This window comes from Sturnira hondurensis, unplaced genomic scaffold (assembly GCF_014824575.4).
Source record: "Sturnira hondurensis isolate 20B ecotype Veracruz unplaced genomic scaffold, ASM1482457v3 Scaffold0008860, whole genome shotgun sequence".
In the NCBI taxonomy this organism is placed as follows: Eukaryota; Metazoa; Chordata; class Mammalia; order Chiroptera; family Phyllostomidae; genus Sturnira; species Sturnira hondurensis.
Genome location: NW_028081491.1, coordinates 642,777 through 656,472, shown reverse-complemented (window position 1 = coordinate 656,472; position 13,696 = coordinate 642,777). Strand labels below are relative to the sequence as shown.

At 40.7% G+C, this 13,696-nt stretch overlaps 1 protein-coding gene across 1 annotated transcript in view; it reads left to right on the top strand.

The window, feature by feature from the left end:
• Positions 1 to 310: 310 nt before the first annotated feature.
• The window catches only part of HABP4 (hyaluronan binding protein 4), a 43,313-nt gene continuing 29,927 nt past the window's right edge, over positions 311 to 13,696 (top strand). Inside the window, exons 1-2 of the mRNA XM_037056192.1 lie at positions 311 to 820; positions 5,990 to 6,152. Coding sequence (XP_036912087.1) covers positions 460 to 820; positions 5,990 to 6,152 — 524 coding nt within the window. The 5' untranslated portion in view covers positions 311 to 459. The remainder of the gene's footprint in view (positions 821 to 5,989; positions 6,153 to 13,696) is intronic.

Genomic DNA, 13,696 nt, shown 5'->3' with positions numbered 1-13,696 from the left:
TTCAATGGAAAAATGAATACATAAGCTTCAGAGAAGAGTTGCCAATAACGAATGTGACTCCAGTCCCAGAGAAAACATAAATAAGAGCTGCAACCCACCCACACAGACTGACCTGCACAGACTACAAAAGTTGGAGCCCCTCCCAGTAGCTCCGCCTCTTGGAACCGGCCCCTCCTTTTGAGTGGAGAGGTGGGGCATAAGATTGCCGGACACGGCAGCAACCGGCCTCTGATTGGGTTTTCAGGGTGCCCGCTAGGAAAAGGGGCGTATCCTCGGGCTCTGATTGGCTCTCTGGAGGCGTGTGGGCAAGAGGTGGTGGCAGCGTGGTGCTGACGCCGGGCAAGAGGCTAACCCGGCGGGTAGGGCGGCAGAGGCGTGCGTGATGGGCCCTTGCCACCAGCTTCGCTGAGACTCGCTCGCGTGGGCTGGTCTCGGCCGGTCCGCAGTGGCCGCAGCAGCATGAAGGGCGCTCTGGGGAGCCCCGTGGCCGCGGCGGCTGCAGACGCCGCGATGCAAGAGAGTTTCGGCTGCGTCGTAGCCAACCGCTTCCACCAACTGCTGGACGACGAGTCGGACCCTTTCGACATCCTGCGCGAGGTCGAGCGCAGACGCCAGCAGCAGCTGCAGCGCAAGAGGCGAGAAGAGGTGGCGGCAGTTGGGACCGGGGCCAGCAACCGCGGTGGTAGGAGCCCGGCCGGGGCCTCGGGCCACAGACCCGGCGCGGCCAGCGGCCGGCGGGAGTCCCAGAAGGAACGCAAAGGCCTTCCGGCTCCCGGCGCGCAGCAGCCAGACAGCCCCGGAGGAGGCCCGCAGACACCTGGTATGCGTGCCCGGCGGGTACCTAGGCGCCTCCGAGTGGGCAGAAGGGGGAGGGGAATGGGGTCATGTAGGTCACCGTTCTAAAGCTGCCCCAGTACTCCCAGTATGAGACTGGTCACTAGAACTTGATCCAAAAAAAGGGAGGGGGCTTGGGAATAGTTGGGTGAGCAGAGGGTCCTTATGGCAGAAGAAGATTAGAAAAGAGGGACGGTGCGGGGCGGGTGTCTTGCCCCTTCCGACCTTTCCCGGTCCTTTCTGGGGGCGGGGGCTGCAGGTTTGGAGTAGGGGGTCTCAAAACCCAGAAACAAAGCCTTGACAAGTTGGGCAAAGTTAAGGGATACTGCTGGGGTGGTGTGTGGGTTAAAAACTAGGGTCGCTACTCCGGGGCTCACCAGTCTAGAGCTAGTAGGGACCTTCTCCATCCTCCAGCCCACCCTCTCTGCAAGATCCGTCTCGGGAAGCAAAAAGAGGGGCATGCTGGGAGGGGAGCCCCACTTTAGGGAGGCTGGGTGCACACGGCCTCTGGCGGTGGTGGCGAAAGCCCAGGGTGTGTGAAGAATCGCTAGAGTGAGACGTGCGGGCCTCTGTGATGGAGTGAAGGCCTGGGTGACCGCTGGGGTGAGATGTGACGTCGGCGCGAGCAGAATGCGGAGGGGTGGACGTGGGGTCCCCGGAACCTTCAACCCATCCCCTTAACGTAATTTCCAGTATTGAACCGGCATTATTTTTCAGTACCGCTCGTGGTGTTGATGGGATGTGTGACTTGTCATTAGCTCAGGCTGCTTTCTTTAACCTCTCAACAAGGATATTCAAAGTTTCCCACTCCCTGTTTAGTCAGAGTTGCTGCGCAGGGCTTGGTGTACTACTATTTGCATATAGGGAGGGAGGGTGCTGAAGAGTTCGTTTCTCACCTGAACTACATCAGTGGTATAGTCATCAAGACTACACCTGTGTTTACTATTTTCCTAAAACATGGCAGGCAGTAGTCCTATGGTTTGCCTGAGAGTGTTTAGATTGAGATGTGTAGCTCCATCACTGCAGCCAGTATTTGGCAGTGTATTCAATATTCAATTCAGCTTTACTGGCTAGTTCCTGGCTTGATAACAGTTGTGCATCCCACAAACTGGCAGTTACAAAACAGTCACGGGGATGGAAAGTACAGCAGAGGGAATATAGTCTGCCAAGTGGGTAGTAAAGTTATGGGAGGGATCACTTCCTAAGTTACATAGATATCTAACCACCATGCTGTACACCTGAACCTAAAATAATACTGAATGTCAACTGTAATTGAAAAAAATAAAAAAAATTAATTGTACATTCCAACCCCAAGCAAACAGCTGTTTTAAGTATTGGGGCTTTGACTCCTGCACCTAGGTAATGTTTACCTTTATGTTTGAAAAGTACAGTCCAGCGATATCACTTGAAAATACGAAAATCAAGTCACTGTAATACAGATGTTGAAAATTATTTAAAATGGTATTTCAAGACGCCTTTATAGGCCATAAGTTTGTGAGTATAAACAGTGAGTGAGACTTGAGATGTGATGTGCATTTTGTATTGTTTTATTTTTCTCTTAAATTTATTTTAATATGGTAACAAAAGAATAGAGAAAGGCTAAGCTTTTCCTTTCCCTTTATTTTTTAACAAATGAAAATGTATATTTTATCCTTGAGAATAGTGTGAAACTGCATTTAGTGCTAACATCACTTTGTAACCTTTGTAAAATTAAAAATGGCATGCATTTTTGTTATAAAGATTTTAAGCAGGTTAGAATTGTAAGAAGTGAAAATCTCTTCTTTTTCCTACTGTAAACATCTTGTATATATAGACAAATGCACAAAGCTGTTTCTTTTTTTGTAAATTTAAACGATGTAAACCGGATTATAGTTTGCTTCTTTCACTTAGCATTATAATCTGTTATATTGATAACTTTTTTTTCTGTCACTTGTTCAGGAGCCAAGTGAACTGGCTTTTGATATCTATATTAAAGATCTTTAATTAATTTTGTAGTACGAGTGGAAATATTGTCATTCTAGTTGGTTTTCAAGTTTGTGTTATTTCAGGAGCAACAGCTCGTTCATTCCTATTTACTTGACTGCTGTACTAAACTTATCTGTAATGAGTGTTAGAGAGATGTTCACTCGAGGTTTTGCAGCCCTAATTGATATGGACTGTGCTTTTCTAGCACTCAAAAATTTTAATGTAGTTAGCATATTGTGAGTGAATGCTTAGTGTTGTCAAGAAATAGTCAAAACATGTTTGACATATAATGGAAACATTTATTAATCTGAAAAGAATGTGGAAATCATAAGGGTTTTTCATGGAGGTTTTAAATGTCCTTCATTATTTAACAATATACAGTTGACCATTGAATAACACGGGTTTGAACTTCTCAGTTCCACTTATATGTGGATTTTTCAGTTGACCCAAATTCAGGGGTCAGCTGTACATTGATCCTTGTTTGAGCCTTGCTCAGTAAATTCTTTCTTGAAGTCTTCAGAGGTTTTTTCGTCTTTACTTTTCTTAGCTTTCCAGAACTATTGTTTTTGAGTCAAAGGTCAGCTTGTTTTGTAGGAAATCTCATTGCAAATTTTATTGTATTCTGCCCCTTCATGGGCTTGGATTTAGATCAGTGAACAACTGTATGAGCCAGCCTTTTATTGGAAAGGACTGCTGAAATTCATTGTTTGGGTTATCCACTTGGAGCTGCTGATCCAGCACAGAAAAACAAATGAGGTTCTGTTGCGATCTTAATCTCTTAGTACTAAATTGTGGGAAAACAACTGTACCCCTATCATCTCTCATGTTGAATTGGGCTCAATTTATACATAGAAACTTTGGAAGAAGTTTTAATATGAAGTATGCAGTAAATGTCACTTTAAGTTTTGAATGATCAATTCCAAATTTAACTGATACAACTCAAAAATAACCTTGAGGAAGAAGAAGGTGGTATATGCTCCTAAGTAATTTTGTAACTGAGTGTAGATTTTAAGATTTTAAAAAACATTACAAGTTATAAATAGGAAATTTGAAGCTGTATTAAAATAACATTTACATTGAGAGAAAAGTACTTAAAGGTGTTATTACTGTTGACATGTTTGCTTATGACTGTTTTGTCATGGTCTATTATCATTTTCAACTTGTTAAATAATTCATTTGCATAATATTTTCTATCTTACGTTTCAAATGAGTCCTCCAAATCTTATCTCTGCTAGAAAGTATATACCCTTGGATCTGGCACAGTGTTGCTGTGCCACTGGGCACGAGTGGCAGCCTCCGTTTTGTCTCCGCAGTAAAAGCATGGTGCTCTGTCACATGTCCCCTGTTCAGACATGTCACAGGTTGGATTGTGACTTCAGTACAAGCTGTAAACCGGATTTAAGCATTTCTAGGTTATGGAACATTAACTTTGAGGTTGAACTTAGATCTGTCATATAACTTTTCACATTTGAAAAAGTTATGTTAAGTAACTTGTAGAATTTTATGTTAGTGGTATCACACACATGATTTTTTGCTTTAAAATGATATCAGTAAAGTATTGGGACTGTGTTAATACGTGTGCCCAGTTTATAAAATTTAGATTAAAAATATTAAGTGGGAAAATGGAAAAATATGTATAAATATTGGGTTGCACAAAAATTCCATTTAATTTATTCCGTAAAATAAAAGGCATTTTTCATTTTCACCAATAACTTTATATTTTGAGTGTGTCATCTGTCTTCATGTGATATAATTGATTGTTCTCTAATAGTGTCTCAATTTGATTGCTCTCAACTTCAACTGGTCTATGTGACCTTGGAGCATCGTCCAGGGAGAAATTTCCAGCGTGAAGCTTTGCAAACCTCTTTTGACATGCCCCATCAGTCACAGCGCCTTTTCTATACACTGCAAAAATCTATTTTTGAGTTCCAGTTGTGTTTTTATCTTGAAATAATACAGCATAATGTACTGAAAATGTTGTGTATTTTCTTCCATCTTCAATATTAAAATGGCTGTACAAAAATTCACCAGTTTCTTTAGGTGCACTCTAATATGACAGCTGTCACAATATAGTCTAATAACATTGTTTTGAATGAAGTTAAAGACAACAAAGCACTACTAGAGATCTCTTAGAGAAGAAGCCAAATGAACTTTTTGGCCAACCCAAGACATTCCTTAAGAATCACATTTATCTAAGTAGGAGTGGGAACCGATTTCAAAAATACTCATTAATTCAGATGCATTTAATATTTGTATAGCCATATAACCAATTGAAGGGTAGTTTATAGAAAAATCAAAGGTACTGGAATAAACATTGTACATAATGTTTGAGATGGAAACTTTTAAAATATATACAAAGAAAAGATTAACATTTTTGGAAGATGATTTAAGTATTGGAAAAAGTTTTTCAGTATTAGATGCTTATAAGACATCGCCATAACATTTTTAAGGCATCAAACTGGAGGGGCAAGGAGTAAAGTGAGGAGGGAGGGGAGGAGTGAAGTGGTCGTCCCTGTCCCAGCTGAGTGTTTGGCCCCATGGATGAGAGATGTCTCTTTGGGTGCTTACTGGCCTTTGTATGATTTGGGCAGTACAACTTTGGCTTCATATTTCAGAAGTATGGTCATAAATACATAAATATCATCAAATAGCAGGAAAATCTTTTTCTAAATAAAAGAGATAGTAGTGGTACAAGCTATATTTAAAACCCAAATGAAGCCTTAGTAGCTAATGCTAAACTATAGTTGGGACTCTAAAAGTGCAATTTAAAGTACAGTGTGTTTATCCTAAAGTTTTTTTAGATGTAGTTTAGCTACCATGTTTTGATAAAGCTGCTTTTGTGAAATGTAGTTGGTTTAGCAATTATATCTGTAGCTGTCACAGACACGTTGTGATATACCTGTCACTAGAAATAAGTTGGTATGGTTTAATCATGCTTAATCATGTTTTCTAGAACATAAGGGAAAACATGTAATTCAATAGAAACTTAAAACATTTATATGACTTAAAACTTTTATTTAAAAGCAGTTGATGCTGGACTATAGTAATATCAACTTTTCTTCTCTCAGCTTTTCCAAATTTTCTGATTTTCCCACGTCCTTGGTTTCTAGCAAAGTGAAATGTAAAAGTAACTGTAAGTAACGTGCTGTCATTGGTGTTCCACCCCTCCCCTTTGATGTTTTACTGGCAGGCCATAAGCGAACTCCCAGAAGAGGAGAGCAGCAAGGATGGAGTGATAGCCGGGGGACAGAGGTGACGCAGGATAGAGCAGAGCGGAGATCCTACAGGGACTATCAACCCTACGAGACTGAGAGGCAGGTGGACTCTACACCCGAGAAGTTTACAGATGACAAGTATGTACTGCAGACAGATCTTGGCCAGGAGGATTGAGAACCGGAATGGTTTTCAGACAATGACTAGCCTTTGTGACTTTTTCGTAGTGCTGGCCCTGGGTATTGCTTGTCAATTTAAATAACAAATCATATGTCCTTAGATGCCATGTGAAGGATCTTCCATATATCTCTTAAACAACCTTAAGTCTTGGTTCAGGCAGTGATTTCATGATGAATTATTTATTGGTAACTATGAAAAGTACTCATAAAAAAAAACTGCATAGGAGTATGTTCAAGCGGTTAAATTTTCTTCTGAAGTTTAGGCTAGGGATATAATTATGTTTTTGATTTAGCATTGTTAATGTAGATCACTGATGAATTTAAATAAATTGCTAGCTCTGTAATCAGGTCCGTAGGCTATCATGATGAAATTTGAAGAAGAGCTCATGATGTGTAACACCAGTTTCTGGCTCCCATACTTTAGCAAGTGCTCTGACCCAGAAGATGGTCTTGGGCTGGTGCAGTCTGACACCACCCTTGAGTGGCATCATGCAGACCATCTGTGCTCACCTGTACACAGTAGTAGCAGTTCTTTGTGTCTTATGCTTGGCAGTAACAGGATGGATGCTTTCTGCCTGAAGTTTTTGTTTAATTATTAAACCCACGTAGTACTGAGTTTAGACTAAATCAAAACAACCTGTGAATCACATTTAAAGGTAAATAAATTTTAAAAAGGCTTAAGATGCCTTGATCAAATAGCTCATTTGGTTGGGGCATTGTCCCATATACCAAAGGGTTGCTGGTTCAATCCCTGGTTCAGGTACGTACCTACGTTGTGGTTCGATCCCTGGTTGGGGTACAAACAAGAGGCAACCGAAAAAATAGTTTTCATCTTTCTCTCCCTTCCTCTCTCTCTAAAAATCAGTGAACATATCCTCAGGAGAGGATTAAATTTTTTTTTAAAAAGGCTTGAGGAAACTAGAGCAGTGTGTAGTGTAATTTCCAGGGAGCCTTTGTTCTCAAGTCTCTCAACTTCTTGACTACTAACCCCATTTACGATCCTGGCTACAAGTTAGAACCAAAGAATATGGCTTTGTAAAACTCAGTGTGAGCGGATGGCGACTTCTACAGACATGCTCCCTGGCAGTTACACACTCAGAACATCAGTGTATGGTGCATCTGCCACCACGTTGGAGGTGAGGGTTAGAGAAAGGCCTAATTCTACCTTTTTTGGTGGTTACTTCAGAGAAAATTGTGGCCACTGTGTAATGGCCACAGTCTGCATGCTTACAAAGAGCCTTCTGGATCCGAGCTGCTTAATTTTTAGGAAGCATTTGTGTGTTTTTTTCTCACTTTAGGAATTTATTCGGTGGAAATAAGAAAATTATAGCTCAAAAACACAAGCCCATATTTCCAGTTATTTTTTAGTTGCAAAATTATGAGTCTTTAAAAAGGATGAGATAGGTCCTTACATGTTAACATGAAAAGACCCCTCTTAAGTGAAATCATACACGTGTGTAAGACTAGGGATTGTGTGGGGTATGGGGTGTGGAGGTGTTTTTTTCTTTTTTCTTTAAAAATGATTTCAGATTTACAAAAAGTTGTAAGAATTATACGAAGAATTCCCATATATCTTCATCCAGATTCCCCAAATGTTAACATTTTACCACATTTGCTTTATTATACCATTCTCTCTCCTTTTCGTTCCCTCTCAGCCTCTCCCCGTACACATTCGCTCTTCTGTCTCACATGAACATATCTTTTTTGTCATTTGAGATGAGAGTAAGGTGCAGAAATGCCCCTTTATCTGAAATACTTTAAATGTATTTCCTAAAAACATGGTATAATTATCAAATTTATTAACATCCATACAGTTCTATTTAATTCTCTAAATTACATACTCTACAGCCTATTCCGATTTCACCAGTTGTCCTAGTAATGTCCTTTCAGCAAAAGAAAAAAAAGTTTGGTTCAGGGTCCAGTCCAGGAATGTGCATTGCATTTGGTCTTCTTTAACTGGGAGCAGCTCCGTGGTCTTCCTTTATCTTTCATGAATTGGACTTTTTTTTTTTGAAGCATAGACGCCAGCTGTTTTATAGAACAGCCCAGAATTGAGTTTGTCTGGTGTCTCCTCATGGAGCAACCCTATGCATTTTGGCAGGAATACTGCAGAAGCGATGTCCTGTGTCCTCCTGTATCATATTAGGAATATGTAGGAATTTTTACTTTCACAGAAATTTGAATTTTTTTGGTAAGTCATGTGTCATCAGAAAAGATACTTTCCTTAGTTTCTTTAAAAGTACTTTTCTATAATAAAGGTCCGTAAGATCTTTAATAAAAGCAATTTATAGTCTCTTCAGACAATTTGGAAAACATGTACAATTATAAAGAAAATTAAAACCACCTATCTTACCATCTGAGATGATTACTTTTTAAAAAATATATTTTACTGATTATATCATTACAGTTGTCCCATTTTCCCCCTTCATTCCCCTCCACCCTGCACACCCCCTCCCACCCACATTCCCTGCCTTTAGTTTATATCCATGTGTCACAAGTTCTTTAGATTCTATATTTCCCACACTACTCTTGCCCTCCCCGTCTATTTTCTCCCCACTGTCTATGCTACTTATTCTCTGTGCCTTCTCCCCCCTTCTCCTCCTCCCACTTCCCTGTTGCTAACCCTGCATGCGTTCTTCATATCTGTGGCTCCGCTCCTGATCTAGCTGTCCTCCTAGTTTGCTTTCGTTTTAAATGTGTTTGTTAATAACTGTGAGTTTGCTGTCCTTTCTCTATTCATGTTTTCTATCTTCTTTTTCTTAGATAAGTCCCTTTCACATTTCATGTAATAAGGGCTTAGTGATGATGAACTCCTTGAACTTGACCTTCTCTGAGAAGCACTTTATCTGCCCTTCCATTCTAAATGAAAGCTTTGCTGAACAGAGCAATCTTGGATGTAGGTCTTTGGATTTCATGACTTGGAATACTTCTTTCCAGCACCCCCCCCCTTGCCTGTAAGGTCTCTTTTGAGAAATCAGCTGACAGTCTGATGGGAACTCCTTTGTAGGTGACTGTTCCCTTATCTCTCACTGCTTCTAGAATTCTCTCCTTCATTTTAATCTTGGCTAATGTAATTACGATGTGCCTTGGTGTGTTCATCCTTGGGTCCACCTTCTTTGGGACTCTCTGAGCTTCCTGGACTCCCTGGAAGTCTATTTCCTTTGCCAGATTGGGAAAGTTCTCCTTTATTATTTGTTTCAAATAAGTTTTCCACTTGTTGCTGTTCCTCTTCCCCTTCTGGTACCCCTATAATTCAGATGTTGGAGCGTTTAAAGATGTCCTAGAGGTTCCTAAGCCTCTCCTCATTTTTTTCTTTTAGTTGTTCATTCTTTTCTGTTTGATTGTTTCTTCTTTCTGGTCCACTCCATTGCTTTGAGTCCCAGTTTTCCTTCCATCACTGTTGGTTCCCTGTGCATTTTCCTTCATTTCACTTAGTGTAGCCTTCATTTTTTCATCTAATTTGCAACCAGAATCAACCAGTTCTGTGAGCATCCTGATCATCAGTGTTTTGAACTATGCGTCGAGAGACAGGTTGGCTATCTCTTGGTCACTTAGAAGTATTGGCTCTGGGGCTTTGATCTGTTCTATTTGAGCCATAATGTTTTGGTCTGTTTGCACCTGTTACGTATGAGGGGCTGAGCCAGGGCAGGGCAACCTAGTGGCTGGGTTGTGATGGTGTTATGTGGGGGCGGGGTCAGAGAGGGAGCAGTGGTGTTCACTCTGCTTTCTCTGGGATTTCAGTCCCCTCTGCTGCTTCCCACAAGCAAATTGGGCCCTTCTGGTGCTGGTTCCCGGGTGGGTGGGCTTGTGTATGTTCTAGGACCCTGTGGGTCTCTCCAACAAACTCTCTGTGAGCCTGGGAGCCTCTCCTGGCACCTCAGTCCCTTGGTGCTTTTAGGCTTTATTTCTCATCGCTAGGGCCCTGGGTTGTGCGGTCTGTCTCACTGCCCTTTTTTTGCCTGGTTTATCTGTGTGTGGATGTGTGTCTGCGGTCAGCCAGCTGCCTTGTGCGTCTCACTGGTCTTGCTAGTTTCCTCCCTGCAGCTGGTTCTGCTAACCATTGCCTCTTCCTGCTGTTAACACCTCTCTGCTGGCCACTAACTCCACCCCTCTTACCGGTATGGATGAATGGTTCATTGTTGTCAGATTTCAGTAGAGTTCAGTTTTCTGTCTGTTCTGGTTGTGTTTTTGTTTCTAAATCTTTGTTGTCCTTAAATTTGGTTGTGCGAGGAGGTATATATAGTGTTTCCACCTATGCCTCCATCTTGGCTGGAAGTTGATTACTTTTAATACTTGGCTTAGTTTCTTCTTTTTTAAAAAAAATTGTTTTAACACATAGATGTGTATTGGGTTGGCCCCAAAGTTCACTTAGTTTTTTCTGTGTGATAGCTGTAGGAGTACTTATCATATTTTTAGGACCATAAGACACACCTAGGTTCTAGAGGAGGAAAATAGGAAAAAAATTTTAAAGCAAAAAATGTGGTAAAATATTTAATAACCTGTGACCCCGCTTTATCACACCCCCCACAGTGAGCCAGGTAAGCTACATTCAGACTATAAGATGCACCCTCTTTTTTCCTCTGAAATTTGGGGGTGGTACATCTTGTAGTCTGAAAAATACAGTAGTTGTCTGTAACTTCATTTGAAGCAATTTTGTTAGATTATATTGTGACAGCTGTCATAGCACCATGCATTAAGAAAAATCTTAATCAAAATTGGTGAATTTTTATGCAACCATTTTAATATTGAAGATGGAAGAAAATGTACAACATTTGGGCATATTATACTTTATTATTTCAAGAAAAGTAAAATGCAAGTGAAACACACACAAAAAGATTTGTGCAGTTGTATGGAGAAGGTGCTGTGACTGATCAAACGTGTCTAAAATAGTTTGCAAAGTGTCTTGGTACTGTTGACATTTTGGTAAAATAATTCTTTGCTGTGCGGCTGTCTTAGGCATTGAAAGATGTTTAGCAGCACTCCTGGCCTCTACCCACTAGAAGCCAATAGCAGGAGATAGCCGACATACTCCAAATATCCAAATCAATAAAATTACTGGTAAAAATGAAAATGTCTTTCATTTTAGAGAAAAAAAACTAAATGAACTTTTTGGCCAACCCAATACTTAGAGCTTAAGATGATAATGCATATACACTAAGTATTTTATATATTCTTTTCCATTTGACATGGTGGAAGTCTTTTCCATGTCATTAACAATGTTTGGTGAGCATTTTATTATCACCTATTGTTTCAATGTATTATAATGTAATCATTTCCTTAGTGTTAGACCTTTGTTCAGCTTCCAGTTGTTTGCTTTATAAAGAATTCCCAGTGAGCAGCTTTTTATATATGTAGGGACTTTCCCAGATGGAGTTCTGGAGGTGGGAGTCCTAATTAGGGGCACGAAGCAGTCCTTCTCATGGATCCCAGCGTGGGCCCAGAAGCACTTCAGTGCAGGTTGGATGGATACATGAAGTGTAAAACTAAACAAAAATTGTGTATCAACACATAGTGACAAATCACTATCCTAGTAACCTATCAATTTACTCTGTCACTAATGATCTATAAAAGCATTTCTCATAGCACTGTCTCCAGACTTAAATATAATAAGTTAATGTTTGATTTTTGCTTATTTGGTAGTGAAGATGGTTATCACCTTTCATTCCTATAACACCTATACATGTTTATTGGACAGAATTATAGGATCTTGATAACCTTAACAGACTATCTGACTAATTCGATTCTCTCAATTTATGGGTAAAGAAACAAAGACCCAGAGTTTCAGCAATGTGGTTTCTGGTCACAGCCAGCTAACATGGATTTTTATCCCACTAAGGCAGAACCCATGTTTTCACAGAGAAGCAGTGTCACAAATGGTGCTGGGAGTGACTGTCAGTGTAGCTGTGGTAGGGGTCAGCCACGTCACTTGTTGCATATGGTCTGGGGGCACAACCGCTGTTCTTAGGGAAGAATGTGGTAGGGATGCATTCCTTTAGGCTCCAAATGATGAATTTAGGTGAACTCTTAGAACACAGACTATTAGGAAATTAGTCTGCCTCTGTCTGGACACACTTGGCTCTTTTCTGCAATTTACTGCTTGTCATTTAAAGTCAGTTCCAGTTCCAAAAGAATCACATGTTTAATTTTTTCCCTCCTCATAAAGAAGCATTTTAAAAAAACTATATATACATAATACATACCATTTTAACCACTTTTTTTAAAAAGATTTTATTTATTTATTTAGAGGGGAAGGAGAGAGGGAGAGAAACATCAATGTATGGTTGCCTTTCGAGCGTCCCCTGCTGGGAGTTGGCCTGCAGGGAACCAGCCTGCAACCCAGGCATGTGCCCTGACTGGGAATCGAACTGCGATCCTCTGGTTCGCAGGCCTGTGCTCAATCCACTGAGCTACACCAGCCAGGGCTTTAACCACTTTTAAATATACAGTTCAGTGGCATTAAGTCTACTCACATTGTTGTGTAACCAACCATCATCTCTGTCCTTCTCCAGAGCCTTTTCATCTTCCCCAGGTGTACCCGTTAAACACCAACTCCCCACACCCTACCCAGTGCTTCGTTCCCTCTGCCTGTAAGACATACTCATGTCTACTTGTCAGGATTGTTGTAAGAGAGTGGGTGACAAGTATGTAAAGTGGGATGCTTGGCTCAAAGGTTATTTTCCTTCCTTTAGCTTGTGAGTGCGTCACAAAGCTTCTGAAGTGGAGTATAGGATTCTTTGGTATCACTAACCTGTGCCGAGAAGGAATATTTTATAATAAGGGGAAGTAAACAGTTGAGAATATATTTAATTGGGGCTGGGGGTAAACTTGTGCAGTAAAGTAAAAAGGATTAAAAAATACACCAGAACACACAGGGCTATTTTTATGGCAGTTTCAATCACTATTACAATTTAAATGAATTTGTAATTTTGTCTGTATCTAATCTAGATTTTATGTAAATGTAGACCTGATTTTGACTGTTGGCATTATTTTCCTTGTATATTTTTCTTCATTTCCTCTCAGTTTTTAAAAAAAGATCTTATTTATTTTAAGAGAGAAGGGAAGGGAGAGGGAAAGAGAGGGAGAGAAACATCCATAGGTCACCTCTTGCACGCCCCCAACTGGGAGCCTGGCCTGCAACCAAGGCATGTGCCTCGATGGGGAATTGAACCTGTGACCTTTCAGTTCTCAGGGTGGCACTCAATCCACTGAAACATACCAGCCAGGGCTCAGTTTTTAGGTAGGTTTTTTTCTTTTCTGGTCCTATCCAACTTCCTGGTTAACAACTTACTTTTCTTTTGTCATTGTTTTAGAATTCTGTGTAGGTACTTCAGTAGAGAGTCAAGATTTTACAACAATAAACTCTTAAANCTTTAACCACTTTTAAATATACAGTTCAGTGGCATTAAGTCTACTCACATTGTTGTGTAACCAACCATCATCTCTGTCCTTCTCCAGAGCCTTTTCATCTTCCCCAGGTGTACCCGTTAAACACCAACTCCCCACAC